The sequence below is a fragment of the Passer domesticus genome, chromosome 5 (assembly GCF_036417665.1).
Source record: "Passer domesticus isolate bPasDom1 chromosome 5, bPasDom1.hap1, whole genome shotgun sequence".
NCBI classification, from domain to species: domain Eukaryota; kingdom Metazoa; phylum Chordata; class Aves; order Passeriformes; family Passeridae; genus Passer; species Passer domesticus.
The window spans coordinates 22,045,332-22,060,455 of record NC_087478.1 but is presented as its reverse complement, the minus strand read 5'-3'; the positions used below and the strand labels follow the sequence as shown (position 1 = coordinate 22,060,455).

Genomic DNA, 15,124 nt, shown 5'->3' with positions numbered 1-15,124 from the left:
TCAAACATTTTTAAGACTTTTCTTTCTGTGCTTTCAAGTATTACTTGGAGGGACAGTTTAGGCTACAATATTGAAAGTGTCCATCTTTTTCATGGGAACTTAGAAGTGAATACATACTGAAGCTGAGCATATTATTAAAATACAGAAAAGAGTTAACTCCCAAAGTTCAATGTGTATTTGGTTTAATTTTGCTTTGGGTTTCTTTGGCATATATCTCAGTTTATCAGAGTGGAAGGTTTGGTTGTAAAAACTTCACATTTAAAGGAACACATTTACTCAGTGATTCTTTTGAAAACCTCTTACTACCAAACGGAAACACAGGCAAATTAGAAGGAGGAATACCTTCTGGTATCTTCTTGCTAGGTCTATGAAGAAGACATGGAGCGGTTTCAGAATACAGACCCTTATTCCCTCTATTTAGCGGCGCTATCAGAGCGGCACGCAGAGCTCGGGAATTACGTGCCCGTCTAGCGCGGAGACCCGGCGGTGCCGCGAGCCCGGCAGCGGCTGGAGGCGGCGCGGGGCCGGGCGGGCAGAGCGCGGGCGCGGAGCGGAGCGGAGCGGAGCGGGGCTCGGCCGGCCCGCAGCGGCGCCCCGGCGGGAGCTCACTTCCCGTCATCCACGCGCCATCTAGCGTCGGGAAAAGGGACGCGGCTCGGCACGGGAGCGGAACGGAGAGGAGGAGGAAAAGGCTCCCACACCCGTCCCAGCTCTCGCCGTTCCCAAAGCTGGTAAGAGCCATTTGGATATTGCAACCAGAACTCCGGAGTGGCTCGGGGCGGGTCGTGAGGAGCATCCTACACTTCACTCCCAGGCATCTCATTCCCCCTTTTTTGCAGAGAACGGTCCTTCCCTTGAAAGCAGCTAGCGCTCCCCAGAAATCCCCTCGGTACCTCACCTAAGCTATCGCCGCCGCCCGATCCCTACCCAAAGCACCGCGAACTCCAGAGGGTCTGTGCGGCGCTGCCGGCGGAGGGGTTGGACCGCACGATCCCGGGCCCGCAGAGGCACACACCGGCACACACACCGGCACACACACCGGCACACACCCGACGCACACGCAGGCACAGCCGCGCTCCCTGCCTGCCCTGCCGCCGCCGGCGCGGCTGCCCGCAGCCCTTTTGTTTCGCCCGCGGAGCGATGTCCTGCCCACCCGCCCCGCGCTTCCCCGCGCCCGCACCGCCGCCCGCCCATGCGCCCCTCGCCCGCGGGCGGCGGCGGCGCGGCGGGGTGGCATGGCCCGCCCGCCTTGGGGGAGGCAGCGGGAAGCCCCCTTCCCCGCCCCCGGCCGCGCCAGGGCCTCGCCGCTGCCGCCCGCAGCCCGCGGCAGGGCAGGGGCAGCGGCCGCAGCCGCAGCCGCGCCTGACAGCGGCCCCGCGCCGCAGGATCCGCGCCCCGCAAGGACGTGCTCCAAGAGCTGCCAGGCGCGATTACGTTGTTTTTTTCCCCCCACCCACCCCTTGAACTTGTTGCTTGGCGCTCGGCGGTGGCGGAGGGGGGTGGGGGTGGGGGAAAGCCTTATTATCGATGTCCCTTTGGATGCGATCAAGCTTTCTCAGGAGCAACTACTTCCCCGCCGTTCCCGGCGGGGCGCGGAGATCTAGCGGCAGAGCCCGTATTTCCAAAAGTCTCTATGCAACTGAGCGCTCTCGCCAGACTTTCACAGGTAGGTGCCGCAGACTGGGCACGTCTGGAGCGATTGGAGAACTGAGCCGAGGGGAAGGGGCGAGAGGAAGGAGGCGGGGGTACGGGGGTGGTGGGGGGGGCATGATCCGCCACCGGCCGCCGAGCCCTACGGCACCCCGCACCCCTGCCCCGCGCCCCCCCGCCCGCCCCGGTCCCCGGCCTCCCCCGCCGCCGGGGAGCTCCTGCCCCTCTCCCGTTCCACAGCCAGCCTCCCTCGGCTTCGCCTTTCGCCGCCCGCTCGGGCGCTCCCGGGGATGCCCCGTGCAGCCCACTGCTGCATGTGTCTCCAAAGCCCCCGCCCCTGCCCCCGCCAGGAGCGCGGCGCTCTCCCCGACCCCGGTCTCCTCGCCGCCCTGTCCGTGCCCTGATGCTCCGTCCGGGGGAGAGCCCCGCTCTGCTCGCTCCTGCTCTGTAGGGCGCTCCCCGCTCCCGGCGCCCCATCCCCGGCATCCCTCTGCCCTTCAAAGCATTTCCTGCACGGAAAACTTGCCTTAAAGTTTAACGCTGCCGCCCGGAGCTCCTCCCCCTGCCCCGCCGGCTCCCCCGGCCCCTAGCCGGGGTCTGGAGGAGTCCCCGGACGGCGATTAAAGGTCAGGGAGAGAGGATTCTTCGCGCCGCTGCTCCAGGGCTGCCGCCGGGAAGGGGGGAGGCCCGCCGGGCCCATCCCCTCCGCCCCTCCACGGCGAGCGGCGACGGCGGCGGCGGCCCCGCGGCAGCCGCCCGGGAAGGGCTCCGCCGGCTGCCGCGGCCCGGCTCCGGCGGCGGGCGGGGAGCAGGCGGAGGAGGGGCGGGGGGACCGGCTGCATCGCGCGTGGAGGAAAATCTCCTTCCAGGTGGCTGCACAGCTGCACTAGAGCTACTAGCCGGCTCCAGGGGCTAGTGATTTCAGGACTGTTGCTTCTGTCCAGGGGGGCTCGAATGGAGACCTTCTATCCAAAGGATCTGGCTGTTAGAGAAGCTGCTTTGAATACAGGGATTTCCAAGTGTCCTCCTTTATTGTCCTAACAGTGTGGCCAGTGCCTGGAAAGCATATTCTGGGGTAAAAAGGTGGAGGAAACAAAGAGGAAGCAAAAAGGTTTCCAGTTAATACTGAATATCACAAAAATGTTCAGAAATTCTGCTGCCTCAAGAATGTGTGAGAATTTGTATTTTTCTTTTCCCTCTCTATTTTAGTGGCTGGACCAGCACTGTCTCTAGATTGACTCCCTTAGCTGTAATAGGTGTTTGGAACCATGGCGGCAGGTGTAGCAGCTTGGTTACCCTTTGCCAGGGCAGCAGCCATAGGATGGATGCCAGTGGCTACTGGTCCCATGCCAGCTGCTCCACGGCAGGAAAGAAAGCGAAGCCAGGACTCTCTGATTGTGCTGAATGTGAGTGGTATCCAGTTCCAGACATGGCTGGACACCTTAGAGCGCTACCCTGACACTCTGCTGGGCAGTTCAGAGCGGGACTTCTTCTACCACCCCGAGACACAGCAGTACTTTTTTGATCGGGACCCTGACATTTTCCGCCACATTCTCAACTTCTACCGTACTGGGAAGCTTCATTATCCCCGCCAGGAGTGCATCTCAGCTTATGATGAGGAGCTGGCCTTCTTTGGCATCATCCCTGAGATCATTGGTGACTGCTGTTACGAGGAGTACAAGGATCGCCGGCGTGAGAATGCTGAGCGCCTGCAGGATGATGCTGATACGGATCACGTAGCTGAGAGCTCCCTACCCTCAATGACAGCTCGTCAGAGGATGTGGCGGGCCTTTGAAAACCCACACACCAGTACCCTGGCTCTGGTCTTCTACTATGTCACTGGTTTCTTCATTGCCGTCTCTGTTATTGCCAACGTGGTGGAGACAGTGCCCTGTGGGGTAAGCCCGGGTCGCATCAAAGAGCTGCCCTGTGGAGAGCGGTATGCAGTGGCTTTCTTCTGCCTGGATACAGCCTGTGTCATGATCTTCACAGTTGAATATCTCCTACGTCTGCTGGCAGCTCCTAGTCGCTACAAATTTGTGCGCAGCGTCATGAGTATCATTGATGTGGTGGCCATTATGCCATATTACATTGGCCTGGTGATGACAGATAACGAGGATGTCAGTGGGGCTTTTGTGACATTGAGAGTCTTTCGTGTCTTCAGGATCTTTAAGTTTTCCCGCCACTCACAGGGTCTGCGCATCCTGGGCTATACGCTGAAAAGTTGTGCCTCGGAGTTAGGCTTCCTCCTCTTCTCACTCACTATGGCCATCATCATCTTTGCCACAGTCATGTACTATGCAGAGAAAGGTTCATCAGCCAGCAAGTTCACCAGCATCCCTGCAGCCTTCTGGTACACCATCGTCACCATGACAACGCTGGGGTAAGTGCAGCTGGTGTTTGGTTACAGCCAACATTTCAACAAGTGCATTGGCATGAATGGAAACATACTCAATTTTTTTTAAAAATGGTGATAGAAAAAAATGGGAGGGTAAGTTTTTGTTACAGAACTTTAAGAATACAACTTGTGACTTCCTTCTAGATCTTTTACATGTTTAAGAAAGTTAACAGCATTGCGGAAATTAAAATAAACCAAATTCAAAAACTGCAAAAAACCTGAAAAAGCAAACAAGAAAACAAAGCAAAAAAGTCTTGAAACTGTTTGGTTTTGGACACCGAAATTGGAATATTTTATGAATATGTGTGAGTTATCAGTGGATTTTTAATGGAGTACTGTTTTTGCTGGCAGGCCCTGTTACAGTGTTGCTAAATTATTAATGTTTATGAGGAGAACCAAAGTGCAAGCTTTTAATTTGATCAGTATGTGGATCTGCCATTTTGTTTTAAGTTGTGTATTGATATAGACCTGGATATTGCGTTTGTTATTACAATGTGATTTATTTTCATGAATATCATACCTTGTCTTTACAAAAAAAAATATATTTTGGGTTTTATTTAAGACACTGAACACATTTTCTTTGATTTTCATGGACCTATAACTTTTAAATTATGAGCGTCAATCTACACTGACTGGTGACACACTCTGGAAAATGATCTGAGGAAGTGTGAGACATGACACATCAAGCATGTGTCTTTAAACAATTCCAATGGCAAAACAATTTCTTTCAGAGAATAGGGGTTAAAAAGTGTCACTGTTGACATTAGAATGCAATGCATTTTAATGGAAAGATGAGAGAAAGTATATTTTATGAAATCTGATACCAGTGTCATTGTATCAGCTGATTCTCTGCACCAAGTTATAAAATGCATTTGTCTATAGTTACAACAGGGATTAGAAGGTTGACAAATTTGAGATGACATTTTTTCCCTATTCTTAATTTTGAGTTATATAGTACTATCTATGAAACTGAAAATTTGTAGTTTCATTACAAACTGACTAGTAATTTAATAATAACAGATCGTAAATGACAAACTTAGCACTTTCATTAAGGCCAACCCCATCATTTTATTTACATTTTGCCATGTCTTGTTGGGACTGTTGAGATTTATGAAACATGTATAACTATTAAATTTAACAAAATGAAAATGCATTATTAAACTATTATGAAAAACTTGATTTATTATGTGTAATAGTAATTTACTTCGGAAATGCGCATACAAAATATTGAAAAAGATAAAAGGAATGTCTTAAGCTACCATTTTTTTATACAAGGCTTTTATCTTCTGTGTGATATAACAAATGAAGATAAATATAGTTCATAGTAAATATTTCATACTTCTTGTAAGGGCAAGTTATGCTAAAAAGGAGTGACAAGAGCTTTGGGGATTTTAACCCGCCTTTTAGGTTCCTGGGTGGTTTTTTGGTTTTCATTTTCTGTTGCTGGTGACAAATGGAAGAGACCAGTTAGCAGAAGAAACAAGTTAGGCATGGTAACTAGATCTACATTCCTGTATTTTCTGATGCTGTTTTAACAGTTTATTTTTAATTAGAACAGTGATGTTTTCAAGAAAGAATTGACTGACACTTTAATACTGAAAAAAAACAGAAGCTGGCATATGGGGGTTTTTTGGTAACAAAAGGTACTTTCTGAGTAAATTGTTTCCATGCGCATGCACAATGTGGAAAGTACCTGTCCATGGTACTGAACAGAAAGTTTTCTCGTTTTATGCCCAAATTGCAACTGATTATTACACAGGTGTGGTAACACAGCCGGTGTTGATATGATTGGTTTGTTTGTTTGGCACATGCACACACACACACACACGACATACATGAGTATTATTCTGTATTTCCAGGTTTTGAAGTATTGCTCTGAGTAAAACCTTCAAAAGTACTGCTGAAATTTGAACATAATTTCAAATATCTTTGAATAGAACCTAAGAACCTGTTTTTAAGTATACAGCAGCACAATATTTTGGTCCTAAGTGGAACCAAAAAGGAATAAAGAGAATCCTCTCGTGCTTGACTCGTTCTTTAAGGCAGTTTGAATAATGAAAGTTGTGAGCTGGTGGAACAGAGATCCAAAGTCTCACGCTCAGGAGTTCAGGTATGCTACAGGTTCAAATATGACAGACATCTCCAATTTTTATGGAATCTTTAATCAGTGCAATTATGTCCTTTCAATAATATCATGATAACTTTGGTAAAGATTATGTTTAAATGTTAAATATATGTATGTGAATAATTTAAATAAATTTAGCATAATAAAGCTTTGAAATCTTTTTAGTTGATGGAATAATTATGCAAAAGGAGAGGGAAGTTATAGGGAGAAGCATCAAGGGTCAGGGAGAGCTGATTGTAATTAGCACTGATACCTTTTCTATGTGCTGAAGTTTACCACCTCTTTACTAATACACAACTCCTGTTCATTTTAACTTTAGTTTCAGCTGAATCAGGGGTGTATAAATGGACTTGATAGGAGCAGCTTCTCTAATTTAGAAACAAAGCTTGATGAAGTCTTTATGTTTTAAATGACAGGAGCACACAGCAGGTTATGTGAAATACTACAAAACTTCATGAAAGCTAATAGTGAATAATAGATTAACATAAAATTGAGTTTTTGAGTCGTGGTGTCATTGTCATATTTTTCTAGATAGCAAGGGTATTGAGTAAGCGACCTTTGCAATTTGGGGAGTTATTACCTTGGAAGCAGAGCTATATTTCTCAGTTCTGCATGATTGCTGAGCAATTAAAGTGTCTTTAAAAAACATAGATTACATTTTCCTTTGCAGAGTGCTAGTGACTTCAAATATTACTATATTTTTGCCTCCAAGGATATCCCAGCTATTAACTGCTCTTGACTACACAGCTCAAGTAGTACATGTACATGGAAATGTTACATGAAAGAGCTGAATAAAAATGAAAATAAGGGAAGAAAGGAGCAAAGGAAAAAAGAGAACATGAGAAAAGTAAAGGCAGAGAGAGAAAGAGAAGAGGAGCATACCTCTAGAAAAACAGCATGCACACTTCCAAAAACTGAACTGTCTGATTTTAAATTTCAAACTAGTGTTTTATCAGGATTAATTGTAACAAAAATAAAGTAGAAACAAGAAGAGAAAATATAATAAAATTGATAGAGGTCACAAATATTTTATGGAGATTCAAGATCATAGTGGAAATCATAGAGGTCAAGTATTAGGTTAGTGTGAAGATGGCAGAGACAAGAGCTTGAGTCTACTGAAGTGGGACTGGCAGACCTCCATAGGGGCTTGTGAACATCTGCACCCATGACAGTTCTATCACTTTCTGCCATCACCTTATAACATGACAATCTAATAAATTTCCATCTGCCCCATCAGGAGCCAGCAAATGAGCTGGAATAGCTGCTAACGTTTTGATGGTGTAAGGATATTGTTTGTTCCTAAGTCAGTCAGAGCTATAGTGTAGTTTGTGTTTTATGAAGATATTATGCTTTAAATAAGGAGTGTAGTGCTTTTCTGTGAGTAGTTTTAAAGCAATCTCACTGCTATATTAAAATTCTATTTTTATAGTCTTTACATTGGGTAGCTTCATCAAGTAGATGAGCAGAATACTTCACGAAGAGAAGCTTAAACTCGACTACTCATTTATTTGCTTTCATTGTATAAACGAGAGTCGTGTCTTTCAGAAAAGATAAAGCAACTGTTTGTTTTCATTATTTGTTAATATAGCCCATAATGTGTGAGGAAACACACTTAAGATATATCAAATTCTCAGAAGACTTCATAATAAACAGATGACTAGATGTGGTAACAGAAGGCCTCAAACAGTGAACAAGGGAAAAGAGCAAAGGATTTCCTTTTCCTGCACATTCATGTTCTTTTCCATCTTCAGTCCTTTTTCCATTCTTTTTTCATTACTATGGGTATATTCTATCTATTTATTTTTTCCTTTATTTATTCCAACTACCACTCTCCATAGTTTTCATGGTTGAGATTTGTTTTCTGGTTTACACCTTTCCTCCCTTCTTCGAGACAAGGTTAACATTTGTAGTAAGACTCTGCTGGCTTTATTTTTTTTTAATTCTGCTCCTTTTTTCCAGATTCCTGATTCATCCTTTACTACTAGATCAAATATTTAGTTTGTCATCATTGTCATTCATTTGACCTGAACTTTCCTCAGAACAGATTTTTTGTTCTGACCTTTGTTTGATAGATTTTTCCTTATGAGCATCATAAAACTTTCACATCATCACTTTTTTTTTCTGAAATGCCACACATATTCTCTTTTCTCACCACTGTGCCATTTTCAGTGTGTTTAGTCCCTTATAGTCTCTGCATTTTCATTTGAAATAGTCCATCTCTTTAGAACTTTTATTTAAAAATTGAGTTTGGTAAAATCTGACAAGAGAGAATAAAATTCAAAATCTTTGTTTTAAGACAAATTTCGTTAAAAGTTTGGATATATTCTTATGATTAGTGTTACAAATGTAAAGATTCACATAGAGTATTATTTCTGATCTTGTACGTACATATTGCTCATTCATTTTTTGTTTGATATCTTCAACCCTGTTTCAAATAGAATTTTTCTATTTTTGTCTTCTTTTATACAACCTAGTGGATTTTGTATTTTACAAATGTGTTTGATGTCTTAATCTATTTTCTCTTCACAGCAGAGACATTTAGCCTATATAACAGAGGAGGGACAAAGTGTAGTTGTGATCACCTTCAAAGTACATTACTAGATATTCAAAAAGGGCTCCAGGGAGAATCTGTTATACTAAGGGTCATTTTGATAGCAGTGAAAAAAATTCTTTGTTTTGTAACAAAAAGATTACGGAAACTATATTGGGCTGTTGTTGCTTGACAGAGAGCAGAGTAATTGTATTTTTATTTAGTTGCACTGGGGACCAGCTTTCATCTTCAAAAAAATCCTGAAAATCTCTTAGAGGAAAAGGACTTAGCTTGTTTCACTCATTTGTCTTGAACATGAGCTTCCTTAGTTCAGTTATGAAAAAACTTGAAGGTGGTGCTTAAGAAAAAGATCCTTCTGCTTAAGATCTAATGTATTTGCTCCTTTGGTAGAATCAGATAGAATTTTGTTTCCTTGTTGTTACTTTGAGACAAGAATAAGAACAATTAGATTACTGTGGACCTGGATGTAGCCTAGAAATATTCTTGGTACAGCAGAACTAATCTCGGAGAGTAATTATGACTAGTGCCTGATCTATTAACTAGGGGCTATCATTCAAGTAATCATCAGTGAATACTGTCATTTTAGTAAAATCTTTCAGTGATCAAACCCAAAAAGTTCAAACTGAGTGATGACAATCCATGACTCACATCATTGTGCCTTTGTCTAAAATGAAAAATTTCCAATATAAAAGCCATATAAATCAATGAATACAGTATTAGAAATAGTGCCTGCCATGCAAAAAAATATCTGGAAATGGAAACTGTATTTCTAAAGAGGGGAACATAAATACCACAGAAATAAAGTGACTATTCAAAATAAGTTGAGAACATCTTGCAACTTCAGGGTGACAATTAAGTTTTCAGACATTTGAAAGAGAGTCTAGTGAATTACTCCTTTTGCTTGATTTTTGTGACATTATAGTCCATTGGCAGAAGTTCATAATATTCATCATGGTAAGCTAATGAGAGAAGAATCTGGTTCATCAGGGGTTAAGATTATAGATTGTTCCAAAGAGGGAGTGTAAATTAGAAATACAGAAATTGTTTTGAATTGGCCCTAACAAGTTTCATCAGTTACATGACAATAGAGCTGAAGAGTGATGGGAAAGATTATGTGTATTTCTGTGCTTATCATTTATTTGGCAATAGATAGGAACAGAGGCTTTTTGGGAGACAGTCTTTAAGATTTTTTTTTCCTGAACTGATTATGCAGCAGAGAAGAAGTTTTGAATATATTGACAATGCTTTAAAATGATAGCTCTATGCTTCAGTTCCTGGAACAATAATAGTCACCATGCTTGGACTTCAACTCCTAACACCGTTAGGAGTCCTAATTTCTGCCACTATTTCTTAATATCTTTTTTATGAAGCACATGATTTTGATCTTCTATGTCTCTGGTAATGTTTTATAAATGTCTTGTTAAGTAAAAAAAAGCCGTGGAGTTTGTTTCACAAAAAAAAATCAATTTTCACCAAAGTACACAATGAAATTTGCATTATTTTCACAGTATAGACTTAAATACATGTAATTTGAGATGAAATAAAAAATAATGCTTTTGACTAGAGCATCTGATGTGTAACAGGTATGAGTGCCCTGTAGAAAAAATCCTGGAGACAAAAAATTACTCAGGTATCTGGCATATGAAGGATCAGGTTTAAACATGAGTACCTATGAAGATCATGTGACCAATGCATACAAAGAATAAAATCTAACAGGATTCATCTCTATTATAATTCAAATGAGACTGCACTCCTTTTCTCAATTGCACAGACACAACTTATGCATTATTAGGAAATACATCTTAATGTACCTAGTTATCAGTACACCATTCATACTACCTTGAGTTCAAATTCTTGCAGTTAAGTGCATGGACAAAAGCCAATAAAACAGCAAAAAACTGCTATCTTTTTGATTATTAAAGATGCAAAGATGTCAGTCATATAAGCAATTGTATTTTTTGTGTGTTTAGCAAAGCACTTTCATTTCATATATTCCACTGTGCAGTATTGTTCCTTATCTACAGATCTCCATCCTGAAGGTGAAAGCATTAGGAGCTACTGTGCAAATGCACTTAAATAGAGCATGATTCTTCAGTTACAGAAAATCCTAAGAAACCTAGAAAAATGTATTTCATATGAACGAAGTAAAATTTTGCATATTTAAAGTATTTAGGAGCAGTAGTTTGCATTTCATCCCTGTTTTTTTCAGTTTCCTCTGTGTTACTGGTTTCTTTGATCTGATTGGTTTAACTGAGAAGTCAAGTTTCACAGACATAAGGATCTCCTGGGTTTATTAATTTATAGGGCCCAAACACTACAAGGAAGAATTTAAAGGCATTTATGTGTCTGGAGATGAAGATAGGCACTCAACTTACATTGTCAGAAGAGGCTTGGGTGTTAGAAACACAAAGGAGAGCAGCTGAAGTAGGAACCCAGTCACCTTAGGAAACAGTCTTATGTTCACAGGAGTAACTTCTAGGCTAAGTATAGAATACTGTGCTCAGATTTTGGGTATGTCCCAGAGGCAGGATCAAATGCCCCTATCAGAATCAAATGGATTCTGCTAGGGTTCAGGTCTTGTTAAAATCGAATATGCCCTATTTGTATATAATACTGTAGAAAGGAGATAATAGTGTTGTGTGTATGGTATGCTTAGGAAAGAGGAATGAGTAATTCAAGTAAAAAAAGAAGGGTAACTGAAAGAGTAATGTAAATTATCCAAGGGGTATATTTTTTGATCCTAATTTTCTGTCTGTATGGTTTTCAAACCGAGAGTTCAGCATGAAAAGATAGATAAGAAATGGAAGCTATGACACGTAGATATTATTAATGGAAATATTTTTAGAAATAGTGTTAAAAATTATGAAACAATGTCAGGTAGCTGATTCAATTTTTCCAATAAACTAGCAATCTGAGGATTTTTTGGTTTCATTATGTCCCTTATTTAGCTTATACACAGTAAATTTCTTAAGATGCTGACAAGTGGTAAGAAAAGATAAAAGTTAATTCTCAATTTTGACCACTGAAAATTCATCCCCTTCTCTCCTACGGTGGCAAACATTCTTATTTTGTGTCTATTTTATTTTTTAATGGACACTGTTTGTAGATATATGTAGGAGGTTTGCCTGCCTTTGGGCTTTCCCTTTGTGCTGTAATATGAACTTTGTAAGCAGAGTCTATAGTTCTGCTAGTTAATTTTCACCTTAATCTCTGTTCCTAAATGAAGCATATTTAAAGCACATTTTCCTGGTTTTTTCTTGATTCTTTGTAAAAAAATTATTTCCTGAGGTAAGCATCTTATATATCAGTTCTTTCTCTTTGAGGAAGCATTGTGATTTGTGAGCTGATGTTTAACCAGATGGTGTCTAGCTCAGTTTTGTACTTACTACCACTTGCACGAAGGCTTTATATCAAAAAAATAACATATGAAGAAAAAATCCCAATATTGAGAACACTTGTATATTTTTTAAAAATATGATCTGTTATAATATCAGCATTAAAACAGAAATGTTATAAAATATGTATCTGTAGAAATAAATTTAGCTGTTTGATTATCAATGACTCAGTGTCCTTAGCTAATGCTTCTTATAGTATAAAAAGCACTATAAACTTCTAGGATTTTATTTAATTACTCTAGCTACTTTGGTAAATTAAAATAAAGTAAGTATATTTCACTGCAGTTTAAATCTCTTGGATTAAGATAATTAATTTTCAATTAAGAAGTAACTGTGAACCTCCTTAATGGTATCTGTAATAGCCTACTTTTATGATAATACATTAACATGCTTTAATTAATTATTATTTTGGATAAAAAAATTTGAGGCCAAACCCTAACTTTTTAAAATGTGTATCCAGAGATACAAATTTTTTTCTATGAATTATACTGGCAGATTCTCAAAATATTTTGGCTGATAAACTGGGAACAGTCTTTCAAATTATCACTTGAAAGCTTGACCATCCAGGCATTCCCAGTAAATGGCTGAGAGTTAGACTGTGGGGTTGTGAAGGAATTAATTTAGGATTGTGTAATAGCTTACAGTCTGAATGTGTCTTTTGCATCCTAACTCACTGCTTCTTTCAGTAAGATGAATCAAGAGAGGTTTCTGTATGACAGCATATGTAATGTGAGTGGGATCCTTAACTTTCATTATTGTTACTATTCATATCCCCCTTTTTTATAGACCAAAAGAGGAGTTTTATTATTGTGTTAGTGGCCTTACTTTCATTTTCTGCAACTTTTATCTCTTCCACTTGCAGCCACTTAATTCCTTGAGCATCCTTATCAGCTGTGGGCAGCAACTACTGCACTGTGCAGAGTTGCTTAGGAACAAAATTGATGCTCTTTGACATGGTGGATGACAGCTGCAACATGCTGGTCCCCAACACTCCTTCTTCCTACAGAAGAATGAAAAGCAGAGAGGTTGAAGATGTTTTCCAAATCTGATTGTGAAGAGCCTATATACTTTTTTTGGTTTAGGGTATCTAATCAATTCATTGTTGGTATGCAACAGGTTAAGAATTGTGGCCTTTTTATTGAAGACACAGCTGCATCAAACAATCTTTAGTAACAACTCTTTTTAACTCTTTGTAATATAAATAACACAATATCTTGTATCACTTCTAGAATTGAGAATTTTTAGTTCACCTAAACTTTTTGGTATTGGTTTGTTATTGATGCATTTGTTTCCATCAGTTGATGAAATCCAAGTTGAAACATGGATATCATGGACTAGAGACAGGAGAACCGGACAAGCAGAGTATATGCACCTATTCTCACACACCTAGAGAGAGCTATGCTTCCAACTGTCTCTTGTGTTTATTTGATATGTATGTATATAAAATGAAACTTTCAATATTGTAAACTCTAGACTGTTTGAGAATTTAGGAAGAATTTGCTATTTTAGCATCTGAATGGAAGCTTGAAAAAATAGCAATTGAAGCTTTCCCACAGACAGATAGTTTAGAGTAAATCTATCCACAGACTGGCTTAATGATTTGACATGCTCAGTATTATTTTCCAAGTGAAAGAGAAGCTCAAGTTTTATCCGATTTGCTGTGAACGCAGTAATCAACCTATAGTATGTTTCAAAAGGTGCCAAGTTTTAGAGGTAAGTATTATAAAGGAATCTCCTTACAAAAAAAGCCCCAGGTAATATGGGATATGTATGCTGTCCTTCTCAGACCATGTGCTACTTCTGACACCTCTCTCCCTACATCCCATCACAGTCAAATCACTGTAGCTGCTGAAACTGTCATCATTCCTTTAGTCTACGGTTTCTTTCCTGTGAAGGCCCAGATTTTTGAAGTTCAGTGCATTGAATAATTCCTGGGAGAAGCAATGTTGCTAGTCAGGCTGGTGAGCCCTTCGGCACAGTTCCACCTCCTGCCGCCCTGTGCCAGGCTCTCTCCTGCTCTGGGGACAGGCACATCTGCAGACCAGAGATGGTGCTGACTTCTTGTGTCTGGCACAGATGACCAATGATTTAAAAATATAGACATCTTTGTGCAACAGTGCACATGCAAGATAAAATCCTACTTGTGGGAGCAGGAGATAGGAACCGATTTTGTTTTGGGTCTCTAGAAGACAGAGAAGAGTGCCTGGAGTGAACTGCCCAAATCCCTTTGGATGCTGCTGCCTTCTGGCAGCTGGCTGCCCTGAGCCCTCTTCACACCGGGAGTACAGCACGATGTCTGTCAGGCAGTCATCCACGGAGCGGATTTACAGTGTGCTTGGCCATGCAACACCAAAGAGTTTTGGGGCCTTGCTACATTTTCCAGACTGCATGTGAGCTTTCCCTATTACTCTTATGTAGTCACAACATTTAGTGTGCACTGCTTCCTATGTCTTTGCAAACAAATTAAGTAAATACAGAGAAAAGTTACATATGATTTGGAATACTGGACAGAAAAATGGATAGAAGTATGGATTTAGATCCACATAAATGGTTTTGAAATGTACCAAAAGGCTGAAAACAGATTGGTTCATCTGTTTAGTCTCTCTCAGTGGTGTGTCTTCTGCTTTAATATACTTTCTGATACCTGTTTTCTAGCTCACTAGCTGTTCTCAGAGGTTCCCTTGTTTTCAAAGCAAACAAATCCAAATGCAACAGGAAGGTTTCCTTAAATAAACCTTTCATATTGTCTGTACATGGTTCATTTCCCAGTCCCTATGTTTGTGTGGAAAGATACAGCTACAGAATTTAGAGATTTTAGGTGTGTGGTTTTTGAAGAAGACAATCAGAACATAAGACTATTTTAAAGGAGACAAATAGGACATGCTGTACAATAGAATTATTATGGAAGAATCTGGAGGTGGAATTCCAACTTATTTCTCTGCCAGTTGCTTACTATCTCTGGGAGATATTTATAGGTCTTAACTTACTCCTCCAAAAGTTAAATA

General features: G+C 41.2%; 1 protein-coding gene across 2 annotated transcripts in view; it reads left to right on the top strand.

Annotated features, from left to right (window-relative positions):
• The first annotated feature begins 405 nt into the window (after positions 1–405).
• The window catches only part of KCND2 (potassium voltage-gated channel subfamily D member 2), a 264,945-nt gene continuing 250,226 nt past the window's right edge, over positions 406–15,124 (top strand). Inside the window, exons 1-2 of one of the 2 annotated variants that reach the window (XM_064422300.1) lie at positions 406–731; positions 2,860–4,033. In XM_064422300.1, the coding sequence (XP_064278370.1) occupies positions 2,919–4,033 (1,115 nt within the window). In that variant the 5' untranslated portion in view covers positions 406–731; positions 2,860–2,918. Of the gene's footprint in view, positions 732–814; positions 1,667–2,859; positions 4,034–15,124 lie in introns of those variants that run through there. The other variant, XM_064422299.1, reaches the window with a different exon arrangement.